We start from the raw sequence: 15972 nt of genomic DNA on the forward strand, positions 1-15972 counted from the left end.
CTTGACCTCATTTACAAGGTTCATTGCTCAGTTTTAAGTTTCTGTGTTTTGGTCTGTTTTTCTTAAACTATAAGCAATAGGTCAACTATATTTGTTGTATGGAAGAATTGTTAGCTGTACATGCCTGCCTAGCATGGTTCATCTGACCTTGACCTCATTTTCTTGGTTCATTGGTCAATGTTTAGTTTACTTGGTTAATGTTAAGTTTATGTGACAGTTGTAATAAAGCTTTATATTTAGGACTATCAACATAATATCAATGATTAGTAAAGAAGGCGAGACATTTCAGCGTGTGCACTCTTGTTTCATTCATAAATTACTTTATACTTGGAAATATAATTTTGCTTGGAGTTATAGTTTCTAAAAAAAGTATTGTCATTGAAAGAGTTGACATGTTGCAATGTACATTTATTCTACATAGTTCTATGGTACCAAATCAAAAGTTTATATTAAAGAAAGAAGTCAAAGGTTTCCCATCATAGTTTAGTTACATACATTTTTTTTGTACCTGAGGTCGTTGAATATAGATCATTATATAAATAAGGAGATGTGTTATGATTGCCAATGAAACAACTATCATCCATACATTGTACTTACCAGTAACAAACCACATTTGCAAAGTTGAATAAAATACAGTTGATAACATTTACTTATTACTTAAAAGAAAATGCCAAACTATTTTAAACAGTATTTGACTATAAACATAGATAAAAAAGGTACAAACTGGACATAATGCACTAGTTGATAAACAAGTGAGAACAATCGCCTTCATATAGTGCTCAGAATATGACATTCATAAAACTTGTCCAATATCATTAGAGAACTCTAAATCTTAAATACTGAAAGCCACCTCTGATAAGTACAATGTACTATGCAAGATAATGATATAACTGGACTAAAAATACACACAACCTGTAATTAACTGCCTTTACAGCGCTTTCGCGCTTTGATTTTTATAGGTTATTGTGTAGGGATAGGCATTTAAAAAAAACATTTTAAAAAACATTTTTGAACTACCGGAAGCTGTTTTTAACAAAATAGATAGTTCCTGGAAGTTTTTTTATTTCTAAAGATATTTGAGTTATTTTGATTGTTTTTGATGTAGGTGACTGGTATTGATGGCAATTATCGTATGACATGTGAGAGTGTAATGGCTGTGCTCAGAGAACACAAAGACAGTCTGATGGCTGTTTTAGAAGCTTTTGTTTATGATCCTTTACTGAACTGGAGACTTATGGACAGTAAGTGTTTGATGTTCTTACATTTTTTTTTGTAACATTTAAATTTGTGTTTTACCATACCTGCCAACTGTCAGTATTTGTGGGGGATTTACAACATGAAAGCTCCCAAATGGAGATTTTGAAAGAGCAATTTTGTCCACAATTTTAAATAAAGCAATTAATTTTACAAAGGCTATAGGATTGTTAAAGTATGAAGAAGCCAAAAAACAAGATTAAAATACATTTGAAGGCCCCCTTGAGGGTTTTGTAGGACTATAAGAGCCATCTTGCACATAAAAACCCAATGGGTATTTTGAAATGTTGGCAGGTGTGGGTTTACCTATACAAAAAAAGTAACCAGAAAATTTGTACCCCACAAATAACAGTGAATCCACAGTATAAACTTTATCACTGGAAATTATGAATAACATACATAAAAAGGAATACTGTGGATTCATTATTATTTGTGAGATACCAATTTTTGTGGATATTGTGGGTAGGAAAGAACCACAAATTTGAATGTTGAGGGAAGTACACATTTTCTTTATGCTTGTTTGCAGACTTTGGAAAAACCACGAAATCAAATATCCACGAAAAACACAAAAAGCCTAAAAGTTAAGATTGATAATTGTAGTTCAAACATTTCAATGGAAATCTATATTTTATTTTGAAAAACTTCATCTTTATAACAAGTATAGTGTAAGATGATAAAAATATACTGTGAAATATGACTAAGCTAAACACAAATACCAGGTCTAATGAACGTTTATATCTAAATCCAATATTTTTTTAATCTGAAAAGAAAGTACAGCAGTCTACATTATAGCTGTCTACATTTCTTCTGGTTTTCTGTAAAATTATTCAGTGTATTTTCTAATTACAAAGAAGAATTTATTTCTATGGTTATGCATTTGTACATTCTCGAGAAAGAGAACAATGAATTGTAAACATGACTTAACAGAAACAATTTTTGAAACAGACACAAATCTACAAATACATTAAAACACAAGCTAATCAAGTCTACCATTTTATAATTTTTTTCAATTTCAGCAACTACTAAAACAAAACCAAAGGCTAACAGGTCTGGTTCCTACAGTGGAAGTCAAGAACAGGCAGATATTCTTGAAACTGTAGACATTGGACAAGCAGGAACAGCAAAGAAGTCAGTACCAGTTGCAACAGGAAATGCACCAGGTGGAGACAACTCTACATCAGAAGTTTTAAACAAGAAGGCTGTACAGATTGTACAGAGAGTAAGGGATAAACTGACAGGAAAAGACTTCCCCACCGAAGAATCTATTGATGTGTCCACTCAAGTGGAACTTTTAATAAAACAAGCTACGTCACATGAAAATTTATGTCAGTGTTACATAGGATGGTGTCCATTCTGGTGAAAATTTTTAAATATTGTCACAATAAAGTCAAAATGATATAATGTCAAAAGCTTGAATATATGATATTAGGTAAATGTCAGAAAAATATCAACTTTTTTTTATGAGGCTTAGAAACTGAGGTCACTGAGCCTTTGAACAGTTTCATTCAGATAATAAAAGAGTGATTGTTTTGGACATCGATCTCGTATTGATATTATACTGCAGCTTAAAATAGCTACTTAAATAGATAGCCATTAAAATAGTAACACAACATTTAAACTCATGTTCTGTCCCTAAATGATCCCCTTATGAAGAAAAGAGGTTTGGCATGAAATAGACATAATGTACAAAATAGCACTTTGTTACTAAATTTAGAAATAGACAATAGGATGTGTTCCAGTTGCAGTATAAAATAGCTGAAACTGTATGATAATATAGAAGTGATGCAATTCTTTTAATGGTGTAATGTTGTTTTAGTCCTGAACATACCTGTAATGTTTGCCACTGGATGTTTAGCAAACAACAATTAATAATTTATGGTGTTATTTGTAAATAAATGTGATAAAAACACTTTAAAAAATTTACAGGAATGATTGTTAATATATATCACGTCACCTCTAATTGTGCAATAGAGTGCAAATTGTGCTCTTTCGGATAGGGGCCATGTTGGCTGAGTGGTCTGAGTAGTCTAAATACTGTATCACTAGCCTGTCAACATGGGTTGTGATTTCGATTCCCGCACATGACAGGTGTGTTTGACACAAATCCTAATTGAGTAGGATTGTTAGTTTTTCTACAGAAGGGTGTGGTTCTCTCTGGGCTCTTCGGCTTCCTCCACCAATAAAAACTGAAGGCTACTTGATAGCCAAATTGTTTTATAAATGGCGTTAAACAACAATCAATGAATCAATCTTTTGGAAATGATTTTGCATTCCATTACAAAAAAGCAAGTAATCACCAGCATTGTAGATAAAATTTCAGTTAATTGAACCGATGAATTTTTTCATCTTTTGTATTTCAAACCATTTTCTTACAGTGTATTCATATTTTATTTTCATAGTTTATGATATAAATTAAACATTATTATTTGGGTAAAGGTATCCTTTTATAGGAATATAAAATTTTCATTACAAATTTTCTCATAATATTTTGATGACTGAAAATAAGAATGTTTGCTGTTGCAATAAAAATTTGATTATCCTGGTTACTGTAAATTCAGAAATTATTGCGTGCATTTATTATTTAGATTTTGTCATTTTAAACTAAAATGCGATTTTAATTTTTGCGATATTGAGAAAAATCCTGTTTAATTCATATAAAAAAATTTCAAAATGCGAGTTTAAATAATTGCGATTATAACCCTGTCGCATTTTTCGCAATAATAAAAACATCGCAATAATTTCTGAATTTACAGTATATTGCATTGTTATGTTGACAAAAAAATATATTTCATTTCTGATTTTTAGTGTTATTTAATTATATTGCATTATTTATATTTTTGGCAAAAAAAATGTATAATGTTTTAATTCTTAGTGATGTTCCATTATATTTCTACTATCAATCATAGTGCAATGATTTCATCAAACAATAAAGTCATATTCAGTTTGAATTTCTAACTAGACTGAATGCTTTAGGTACAAAACTTCAAAATAGAAAAAAGCGCCTTGCTTTCGTTCATTTTTTTACTACTATTCAGCTATAAAGAACCCCATAATGTCAAGGTTTTACAAAATGATATCTTCAATTCTTAATTGATCATGTCTTTTAATGTAACATGAGTATAATTATAGTGATTCATAATTGCATAAAGTGCTTTATTTATAATATGAATCATGTTATGTCTTTATTGTGCAAAATTTCAGGATTTTGTTTATTTTGAATGAAAGCATTTATCATAGTTTTTGAGTGCGATTTGGTGTGTTTCATTTTGACATGCTGTGCTGTGATCTTGTTTACATTAAAATAGAAATAAAAAATTTAAATCTGTATTTCAGGTTTCTCTCCTATGACCTATCTACTGTATTTTAAGAATTCTTACCCTAAATTTTTATTGGCATGTATGGTAGTGAAGAATTGAAAAACCACTGGTTTGTCACTTGAAACATCACCAGATAAAACCCAGGTAAAACAAAAATAGTTTTCCTAGCTACTAAGCTTGTTATTCTTAACACTGAAATCTGAAACACATACACATTTTGTTTAGCCTAAAAGAAGATTGAAACATTGTAGTGTAATTGTATGATTAATTATGACATTTCAAGTTTTAGTGGAATACAAATAAATGTTTATAATGTAATTAGAAATTTAGAAAGTTAGATGTTTCATATCATAATTTGATTATGATAATTACGATATCGTATTTTTGCTTGTGATGAATGTTTTTGAAATTATGTCTTAGCAACAACAGAACATTTTGCAAACATTTTTAGATTAATCATTTGCCACATTTGATTTCTCAGATACTATAAGCAATAGGGTAATTATATATGGTGTGTAAAATGATTGCAAATCGTACATTTCTGTCTTGCAGAGTTCTTCTGACATTGACCTCATTTTCATGGTTCATTGGTCAAAGTTTAGTTTTCTTGATAGGTCTGTTTCTCAGATACTATAAGCAATTGGCTAACTGTAATTGTTGTATGGAATGATAGTAAAGCCTACATGTCCGTCTGATCTTTATCTTATTTAAATGGATCAATGATAAAGTTTATTTAATGTTATACTTATTGTATAATTTTTTTCTCTGAGACTTGCATTATAAATTCAATTATGATCAGTAAAGTGGATGAGATATTTCAGCATTTCCATTCTTGTTTAATATTCCAACATAAGGGAACAGAAATATAAGAAAAAACAAATTTTATCTTCCTATCTCTACTCATTGCAAGCTAAGAGGAGCATCCAAAAGTAGAAAGACAAATACTGTAAATTTAGAAATTATTGCATGCATTTATTATTGCAATTTTTTAAGAAAGGACAATAATGCGATTTTAATAATGGTGATTTCTGGAAATTTTGCATACAGATGTATGTATCAGAAATCAGAATGCGAGATCATATTATTGCGATACTCATCCAGTCGCATTTTTCGTAATAATTTCTGAATTTACAGTATTGTTGTTATCTTTGCTTTACTTCAGTTAGGGAGCTAAAAAAGTGCTCTATCATTTGAAATATTTTAACAGATTTCATATTTTTGTGTCTCTGACATTTGATGTAATAATTATTGTGATTATGTTATATTTGCCTGTTAACATTCATATATTTATATATTTAAGAGCATTGATGAATTACTGTTAAATAAAACTTGTTTATGAATATAAGTATGAATTAAAACTTTTAAGTAATTACAGAATTAGTTTTATTTGTCAAAAACATGTGAATGTGAGTCATTAATATTATTTAAATTGATTTAATTCTATCATACTACTGCAAAATGGTTTTGCAGTCGTTTAAATGTATGATTCTGTTGTCTGTGTCTGTACAATAGCCTTTGTTCCTATTAAGTATCCCATAGAATAAGATAAATCAGCACATAATATTATATTGGTAGAGTTCTCATCATTTTGGCTTTTTTCACTATCTTAGTTTCTCGATAACAATATATTTTTCACTATTTATCCACATGGAAAAGAAGATTTGTAATATCTTTCAATCACAATGATTTGAGATTTTATAATTTACTGAACACACCATAGCAGACAAGTCCATGTTGAGCTTTATAGTATGGTAAAGCTTTCTAATAGTCTCATCAAAACCAATAAATAATAACTGCCTGGTAGTTATAAAAAAGAAGATGTGGTATGATTGCCAATGAGACAACTCTCCATAAGAGACCAAATGACACAGAAATTAACAACTTTAGGTCAACGTACGGCCTTCAACAATTAGCAGAGCCCATAACGCACAGTCAGCTATAAAAGGCCCCGAAATGACAATGTAAAACTAACGGCCTAATTTATGTACAAAAAATGAACGAATAACAAATATGTAACACATAAACAAACGACAACCACTGAATAACAGGCTCCTGACTTGGGACAGGCACATACATACAGAATGTGGTGGGGTTAAACATGTTAGCGTGATCCCAACCCTCCCCCTAACCTGGGACAGTGGTGTAACAGTACAACATAGTGTTCTCTCATCAAGTTCCATGTCAAACCAAGGACAGCCAAATTGGTATTGGCTGCTTCTCCACTTAGCACAAGGCATTTAGGAGTGTGAGTAAAGATTGATTGCAATTTTAGGATAATCTGCATACAGCTATATGTATCAGATATAAGAATGTGAGTTCTTATTATTGCAATACTCATTCAGTCATATTATTTGCATTTATGAAAACCTTGCAATAGTTTCTGAATTAAGGTATTGTTGATATTGAAAATAAATTCAAGGCAATATGACTTGTCAGATGAGCAAAATGGTTATGCTGTGCTGTGACGCCACTGTCCCAGGTTATTGCTGGTTGAGCTACCTGTGGTTGTTGGTTACTGTCTTCCATATTTTATTTCTTTTATTGTTAAAGTATAAATCATGTTGTAGTTTTTAGTCCCCTACCGATCGAAGGGGACTTTAGGTTTGCACTCCGTCTGTCTGTCTGTCCGTCAGTCCGGCAATCAGTTTTCCACACTTTTTTCTTTTTGCTTGAAGATATTGATTTGAAATTTGGTATATTGTTTTATCATGATAAGTTACAGATCAAGTTCGAATTTTGTTCCAGTCTGATAATTTTGTGCAGAGTTATGGTCCTTGGACTAAGAAAATTCAATCAAATATTCAGTTTTCTGCACTTTTTTCGTCATGCTTTAATAAATGGTACATTGTTTTATCATGACAAGTCACAGATCAAGTTCGAATTTTGTTCCGGTCTGATGATTTTGTGCAGAGTTATGGTCCTTGGACTTAGAAAATTCACTTAAATAATCAGTTTTTCACACTTTTTTTTGTCATGCTTAAAGATATTGTCTTGATATTTGTTATATAGTTTACACCATGACAAGTTATAGATCAAGTTAGCATTTTGTTCCAGTACAATTAATTTTTAATCGGTAGGGGACTATGTATTGCCATGCAATACTCTCAGAATTCTTGTTTCTTTCAAATTTCTTTACAACTTTTTCAGGCTTGAACCTTTTGTAGTTTATGCTACTGTATGGAATAGAATAGAGAATGGCAACAGGGAATGTGTCAGAGAGACAAAAACTGACCAAAGAGCAGAAAACAGTCCAATGCCATCAATGGGTCTTCACTCAGAAGTGGGCTTCAGCTGGCCCCTAAACAATAAAGTATACCAGTTTAGCAAAATGGACTCCACACTAAACTCTGAAACATACAAACATGCAAATGAACCATAATTTAAAAAAAACACAAGACTGATAAAGGCTAGAGGTTCCTAACTTGGAACAGTTGCAAAAATGTGGGGTTAAACATGTTTTGTGAGAATCTGAACCCTAATTTTTGAAGGTCATACAATGACCCATAATTGTTCACATCTTTGTCCTTAAAAAAAATCATAAAGTCATACATTTCCAAGGTCAAATCAATTTTTCTAGTGGCTGTAAAATTCTCAATTTGGTTTCCTCTTCCCATGTCCATTTTCTTCATACTTAAACAGAAGTGATATTATTTTTTCCCCCCAAATACAAAAAAATTAACAGGGAAGAGAATAACATGTTCTAAATGACAGTCTAGCCCATTTAAACATAGGTAAATTTGTCTTGAAATGGATTATTCCTGATATAGTCCAGTCCATTTAAAAATGATATATCCCCCTAGACCATTTCAATAGTATCTATGTCCAACCCAATTCAGAATGTGTTATCCCATAATAACCAAGTCCATGTTAATATTGGGTAAAAAAGGATTGTGAATACTGTTCTCAAGATGACTATGTTACTTTCATAAATTAGAATATAGCAAAGTGCTCTCGACCAATGAAATTGTAGGATTTGATGTCTCTTAATTGTGAAGAATGAATGTAAATCATGTTCTTAGTAAAGGATTATCCTATTGTTTGGGTCTATTTACAGTTCAAAACAAAGAGTTTCTATAAATTAGTAACAACTGCCCGGAAGCACATTTATCAGATTGAAAGGATTTATCACACAGTGATTGTTGAATTGTGAAACAAACAAAAAAATCAAAATAAGTTGAAGTTTACTGGTGCAGTAAAATTGGTAGCTTTAATTAATTATGAAAATATTAATAACTTCAAATTACTAAAAAATTAAACAATATCAAAGCAATACAAAAAAAAAGTTTTAAAATCAAAAACAACCAAAATCTTTAGCTTTCCAAAACTCTGATTACTGGACCAGCAGTTGGGAAAAAAGAGTTATTTCCAATGTTCCGATAAAATAAAATAAAACAGGAATTTAATTTTTGAATATATTTAAATCTTTTAAAATCATTTTATTTGAACATTCCCCTGACATAATGAAATAGTATTTGGACCAAAATATTGGCTGTGAAATAAAATTAGTTGTATATCAAATGTATTTGTTGATTTAAACTGTAAATAAAAAAAGGATAATTCCTCACTAAAATATTACATGATTTACATTCATACTCACAATCAGGAAACATATACAATTCCTACCTTTTTCTTTGTATTGTTGTGTCACCTAATGTCTAAAATGCATTTTTATTTAATACTCCCAAATTATAAGAAAGTCCTGACATCACTAAAACTAATCCATAAATGAAATGCCTAAAAAGGAAGTCATGCATAAATTATAAACATTGCACTGACAATGAAACTAATTCTGAGTAAAACCAATCAAGAGATCATTTGAGCCTTGAGCACTTTACAATATTCTAAGTTTGTAAGAGAATGATAATCCCTTACTTCATGATAAGTACTCGCTAACGCTCGTACTTAATCATGAAGAAAGGGATTATCATTCTCTTACATATACTAAATCAGTGAGATCTGAGTAAAAATCATTCTTCACTCAGTAACATAGATACATTTGTTCAAGAATTTATCACTTTTTGATTTATACTAAGCATCAAATCACTGATTAGTAAATTTTTTGTGATCATATGCAAGATGAAATTACAGACTGATCCATGAAACCTAAATTGTATTCATTAGTGAATACTGTTCTTGATTCATGTTCACGATGAGAGTAGTTTTAAATAGTCCGGAATTTAACTGAACTATGAATATAGTGACAAGCTTCATTTGAACTTTGGGTTTAATTTAATTCAGTCTGAAGTTTAAAATACATGTAAATGTCTTTTTAAAATATCTTTGTATGCATATAAAGTTGTTTGTGAAGGGCTTTTAACATTGTTTTGGTCGTCTTGGTTCTTTTAATAGGTTTGTCATAAGCAATTGTGGAAAGCGTTAATGCCACGAACTCTGAGTACATTATAAAGCCAAATGTGTGCTTTGCACAGAAGCAGCTAATACCTTTTTAAGTTTTGTTCGACTCAATCATAGATCAAAATCAAGTCAAGGTAAGAAACCAACACAAAACCACCGAGGAGTTTAGCCCATAAGATAAAAAAAAGTGTGCTGTTAATACTTGTCTACCAACGAAGACATGTAATTATACCATAGAGTTGACCAGTCTTTGCTCTTACTTATTGTGGTATGCTCATCACAAAAGCAGCAAATAAGTTTGAAGTAGATGTGATTATAATGCTCAAGACACAAAAGCAGCAAATCAACTTTCTTGTCTGAGGGTAGACTTAAGTTTTCTGTCCTTTGGTCAGGTTGCTGTCTCTTTGACACATTCCCCATTTCCATTCTCAATTTTATAAGTCAACTGTAACGGGAGAGCATGATTTTCATTATAAAACCCCAGGACCACTGTGTTACAAGGCAGTGCTCTAATTGACTGAGCTAAAGAAGTATTTCCCTAGCTCAACTGCTTACGGCTGGCTAAGTATCTACTACATGTTCTAAGGGAAGCCATCCCGTCACACAACACTAGTTTGGGCCCACACAATGCAAGTGCCAAGCATGCTACCACTAGGTATATAGAAAAATGAATGCAATTTTTTAACCTAGTGTATCAATCTATTTCAAGAGCATAACATATCCTTATTGACGGTCTAATCTATTTTAAAGTAGGTAGATTTGTTTAGAAATGGATTATTCCTGATATAGTTTAGTCCAATTTAAAATAGTACTAGTTCAGAATGGTTTATTCCAATAGTACAGTCCATTTTAAAATAGTATCCACAGCTATATCTAGTTCAGAATGGTTTATCCCACTTAAGGAAAGTCCAAGTTGAAACTAGATTAAAAAGTATTCTGAATACTCTTCAAGATCAGCATGATCAAATGTCATAACTAATACAAACCAATTACAGATTTGACTAATGATCATCCTTCACTCAGAAACATTGTCACAAAAATTATTCCACTTAAGGTTTAACTATCATGAAATCACTGATGACTACTTTTTAGTGATCACATTTATGATAATATTACAGACTGATCCTTGAATCCTAAATTGTGATCAACACTTGAATACTTTTCATGATGAAAACAGTTATTAAAGTGTTCAGGAACTTATTGAACTATGAATACATATAAGCTTTATTTAAATTTTTAAAGTTGTGAATTGGTTTAAAAATTAAATTATGTGTTTTATGGTTTTAAATTTTGAAATTAAATTCTGTAGTTTATAATTTTATCGGGATAAAAAAAAAAAACAATTAAGAAGTAATGATAATATAGGGCTTTTGATTAAAGCGTAGCCTTTTGACTAAAATTTCATTTAAATGACAATTTTCTTCTCTTTTTTATCTTTTTTTTTGCAAAATTTGTTCTGATATTTAATATAAAATTGTATATCAACTTTTTATCAAGTTGTTTTAGATAGCATCAATTGACATACTTAACTTTTGACCAGGATACATTTTTCTCATCAGGTGTTAGTCATAATCGATAATTTTCTACTCTGCAATGATAGGTGTAACTTAATGGTAAGTTTTCTAACCTCATCCATGTTAAAATAGGTTCTCATGATAGACCATCAATATTATATATCCATCCTACATCCCTTCACTTCTGTCATGCTTCAAGGCCTTAAACTTAACATTATTAAAATGGTGTTTTCTGGCAGTTCATGTCGATAAAGAGGTATATGTGTACGCTGTGGCATAGTAATAGCATAGCTGAATAAAAGAAAAATTATTCACTCTTGTAACCGGAGAGCATGATTTTCATCGAACCCATGACCTCTGTGTTACAAGGCAGTGCTTTAACCGACTGAGCTAAAGAAGTAATTCCCTAGCTCAACCGCTTACGGCTGACTAAGTGTGTACTACTCATACTAAGGGAAGCAATCCTGCCACACTTCCACCACCTCAAGAGTCATCATACTATTATGACTCAAACAACACATCCTATCTAACTACCGTGGGTTTTTAGCTGGGGGCCAAATTTAATTGTAGAGCATGATTTTCATATCACAAAATCACTTTGTTTCCTCCAGGACTTGAACTTGGGACATCTGTGTTACAAGGCAGCTCTTTAACCAACTGAACTAAAGAAATACATGTACTTCCTTAGCTCAACCACTTACGTACATGTACAAAGGGAAGCAATCCCACCACACCTGCCTTTTGTATCATTTCTCACATTCTCTTAGTGCAATATAAAATAACTTAATTAAATGGTATGATTGCCAATGAGACAACTATCCATAGGAGTCCAAATAATGTAGATTAAAGCAATTATAGGTCACCATATGACCTTCAACAATGAGAAAAACCCATACAGTGTAGTCAGCTATAAAAGGGTAAACCATGAAAAATATAAAACAAGTCAAAGGAAAGAATGAACAACCTGAATTATGACAAAACAATTAATGAAAAACAGATATAACGGACAGTAACCAATGACAACCAGTGAATCACAGTTTAATTCACTGACTTGGGATAGGCACATAGAGAATGTGCCTGGATTTAACATGATTGTGAGCTCTCAAGTTTTCAACCCTCCTCCTAATCTAGACCAATGGTGTAACAGTACATAACTGTAAAAATCAGTTGGAACTGAGACTACATTATAAAGTATTTAACAGAAACAAAACTTCAACTCAAACATAATCTTCATCAAATGTACATCGTTTCATTATACCCTTTTATTATATTGTTTGCAATGAGTTACTGTGATTTCCCAGTGAAATAAAAACCTATAATTTCACATGTGAAATAAACTCGATAATTTCACTCCTCTGACGTCATACAACAATATGTGTTGTCAAGACGTTGTTGATGACATTGCATCAAGGCAAATTATGAATGTGTAGAAAAAGATATAGTTCCTTGCATTTTCTACTTTATTTCCATTAAAAAACCCATTGTCAATATAATAAAAAGAATAAGTAATCAAAGAATTCAAATATCGATAAAATATTTAACTTGTGACCGAACAACACCAATAGATAACTCATGCGCAACGTGCATTTGTGAATTAATGTGTTATTTCGTTCACTCGTTGATTTTTTTTCTACATGATTTCTCGATTAGTTATTCTATAATTCTCATTTAAAAAGTAACAAATTATCAATTACTTTTATTGTAATGAACAAATGAAATGATTCCACATCTCATAAAAAGCTTGAAAAGTTTAAAAATACACAAAAAAATACAATATAATTTTTGTATACAAGTTTTAAGTCAAAAATGAAATTTGACTATATGCAAGTCCACAGACATAAAATGATATCTCTTTTTTAACATTTGAAAAGGGCAATGCCCAGTGCAGAATGATACAACTGCAGCATCATGAGAATGGGAACTCTAATTTATTGAAAAACAAAACTCCAAACATAATACATCTAAATTTAAAAGGTGATTTTATAACCTTCTGGTTCATTAAAGCTTGAACTCATTTGACTGAAAATTATAACATGAAAAGATTTTCATAAAATTCTAAATAAACTATAGTCATTTCAAATGCTTAGACAAAATTAAAAACTATTTAGATGAAAATAAAATAATTTACAACCTTTAATATAATGCCATTTTATTCACTTTAATTTCCTTTTTTTCAGAGACTTAGATAAATCTCTAGTGTTAAACCTTTTCACACTCTAAGGGTGAACTTTCAAACATACATATTCCAACAATAAATTATACATATGTACTCAAGAGCTGTTCTAGATACATTGAAGTCAGAAAGCAATTTACAACTTGATGTGTCTGAACGACACCAAATTGGCCCCACTCACAACTTTTCCTAATATTCTGACAATCCATTCCTGAACAGCCCTTGAACAAAATATTTGAGTTTTCTGGGAAAATCTCATAGTTTCGACATGATTGACTAGTGAACATGAATCACATTGTATGTATATGATTGATTTGATTAAAGCTATAAAAATACAAATGTAAAATGAAAGACTAACATGAGAATGGATTACATAAAATAAACTTCTATCTAAAAGCAATATATTTCATAAGTTCTAATAGAAAATATACATAAAACAGTACAAAAAAATGTAAAAATTTTAATTTACCTAAAAACAAAAATAAAGTATGATTGTAATTATTATGTAAAATGTTTTATATGCTTATTTTTTATGGATTTTTCCTCAAAAGAATTACATTCTTAAAGAAGTCACTGATTAGCCAAAACCTGAGTTGTGCAAATTTTTGGCGGTTCTTAGAGTTAACTTATAAAATTGCAAAGCTCATTGTAATAAAAGAAGAGTTCAAATGTCCCCGGGTTGCGCATATTTTGTCTATCCAAGGGCAATAACTAAAAAAAAAAAATAATGGCTTGAGAGCAAATAAATGGCAAATTCCAATATAATTAATATTTCCAAGGGCCATAACTCCTTTAAAAATATTTGATTGGCACTGATTTGTACACTTGTCTAAGACATTTGCTTATATAAACATTTGATAAAAATCTGGCAAAAATTGTACACATGAGAGTGCTTACAATGAAATTTTCCATATAATTTAAATTTTCAAGGGGCATAACTCTTTTCAAAAATAATTGATCAACACTGATTTCGAACTTGTCCGAGACATTGCTTATATAAACCCATGATATAAATTTCATAAAAATCAGTCAAGAATTGTACACATGAGAGTGTTACAATGAAATTTTCCATAAAATTAATATTTCCAAGGGACAAAACTCTTTTAAAAATATTTGATCGGCACTGATTTTCGAAACTGTCCGAGGCATTGCTGATATAAACCTATGATATATTTTTTTATAAAAATCTGTCAAGAATGGTACATGTGTGAGCACTAACAAAAAGGGAAGGACATTCAGTATTTATATGATCCGAAAACATCACTCGGGGGACTAAAAATAACTATATTATGTGGCTTTCTTGGATGGGCCTAATGTTTTGTTGTACAATAATTCAAAAAATGTCCTACACAACAATATACTAGGCCAAAGCACAAAGAGTAAAATCTGGAAAAGAATTTTCATAGTTATATCATCAAAACCTAGAATTATAGTGTTTATACGTAAGTGCCTTATAGACAGGAATGGCAGATAAAGTACCATCATAAACAAAAATATAATAAAATGCTCCGCAGGGCGCAGCTTGATACGACCACAGAGGTCGAACCCTGAACAGTTGGGGCAAGTATGGACACAACATTCAAGCTTGATACAGCTCTGAATTTGGATTGTGATTAAATATTTGACACAGCATAGGTTTCTGACACAGAATGAATGTGGTCTAAGAACTTAAAAATTTTAAATTGGACATTCAACTATTATGGTCCAATATCCAAAATCTAAATACATGGTTAGATTCAGCATATCAAAGAACCCCAAGAATTCAATTTTTGATGAAATCAAACAAAGTTTAATTTTGGACCCTTTTGACCTCAATGTGGACTAAGTTGATAATGGGGCCCAAAAATCAAAAATCTAAATACATGGTTAGATTCAGCATATCAAAGAACCCCATATATTCAATTTTTGTTGAAATCAAACAAAGTTTAATTTTGGACCCCGATTTGGACCAACTTGAAAACTGGGCCCATAATCAAAAATCTAAATACATGTTTAGATTCAGCATATCAAAGAATCCTAAGAATTCAATTTTTGTTAAAATCATACTAAGTTTAATTTTGGACCCTTTGGACCTTAATGTAGACCAATTTGAAAACAGAACCAAAAATTAAGAATCTAAATACACGGTTAGATTCGGCATATCAAAGAACCCCAATAATTCAATTTTTGATGAAATCAAACAAAGTTTAATTTTGGACCCTTTGGACCTCAATGTGGACCAATTTAAAAACGGGGCCCAAAATCCAAAAACTTAATACACGGTTAGAATCAGCATATTAAAGAACCACAAGAATTCAAGAATAAAACCCCATTGAAATTGGTCAAGAAATAAGCAATTTATACGAAGTATCTTCTTTTG

General features: G+C 30.8%; 1 protein-coding gene across 2 annotated transcripts in view; it reads left to right on the top strand.

The window, feature by feature from the left end:
- LOC127720100 (serine/threonine-protein kinase mTOR-like) overlaps nt 1-5940 on the top strand; it is an 87462-nt gene extending 81522 nt beyond the window's left edge. For both annotated transcript variants that reach the window (XM_052226503.1, XM_052226504.1), the window contains 2 exons: nt 1106-1241; nt 2271-5940. In XM_052226503.1, the coding sequence (XP_052082463.1) occupies nt 1106-1241; nt 2271-2614 (480 nt within the window). In that variant the 3' untranslated portion in view covers nt 2615-5940. The remainder of the gene's footprint in view (nt 1-1105; nt 1242-2270) is intronic.
- The last annotated feature ends 10032 nt before the right edge of the window (nt 5941-15972 follow it).

Source organism: Mytilus californianus, unplaced genomic scaffold (genome assembly GCF_021869535.1).
Source record: "Mytilus californianus isolate M0D057914Y unplaced genomic scaffold, xbMytCali1.0.p SCAF_11, whole genome shotgun sequence".
NCBI lineage: Eukaryota > Metazoa > Mollusca > Bivalvia > Mytilida > Mytilidae > Mytilus > Mytilus californianus.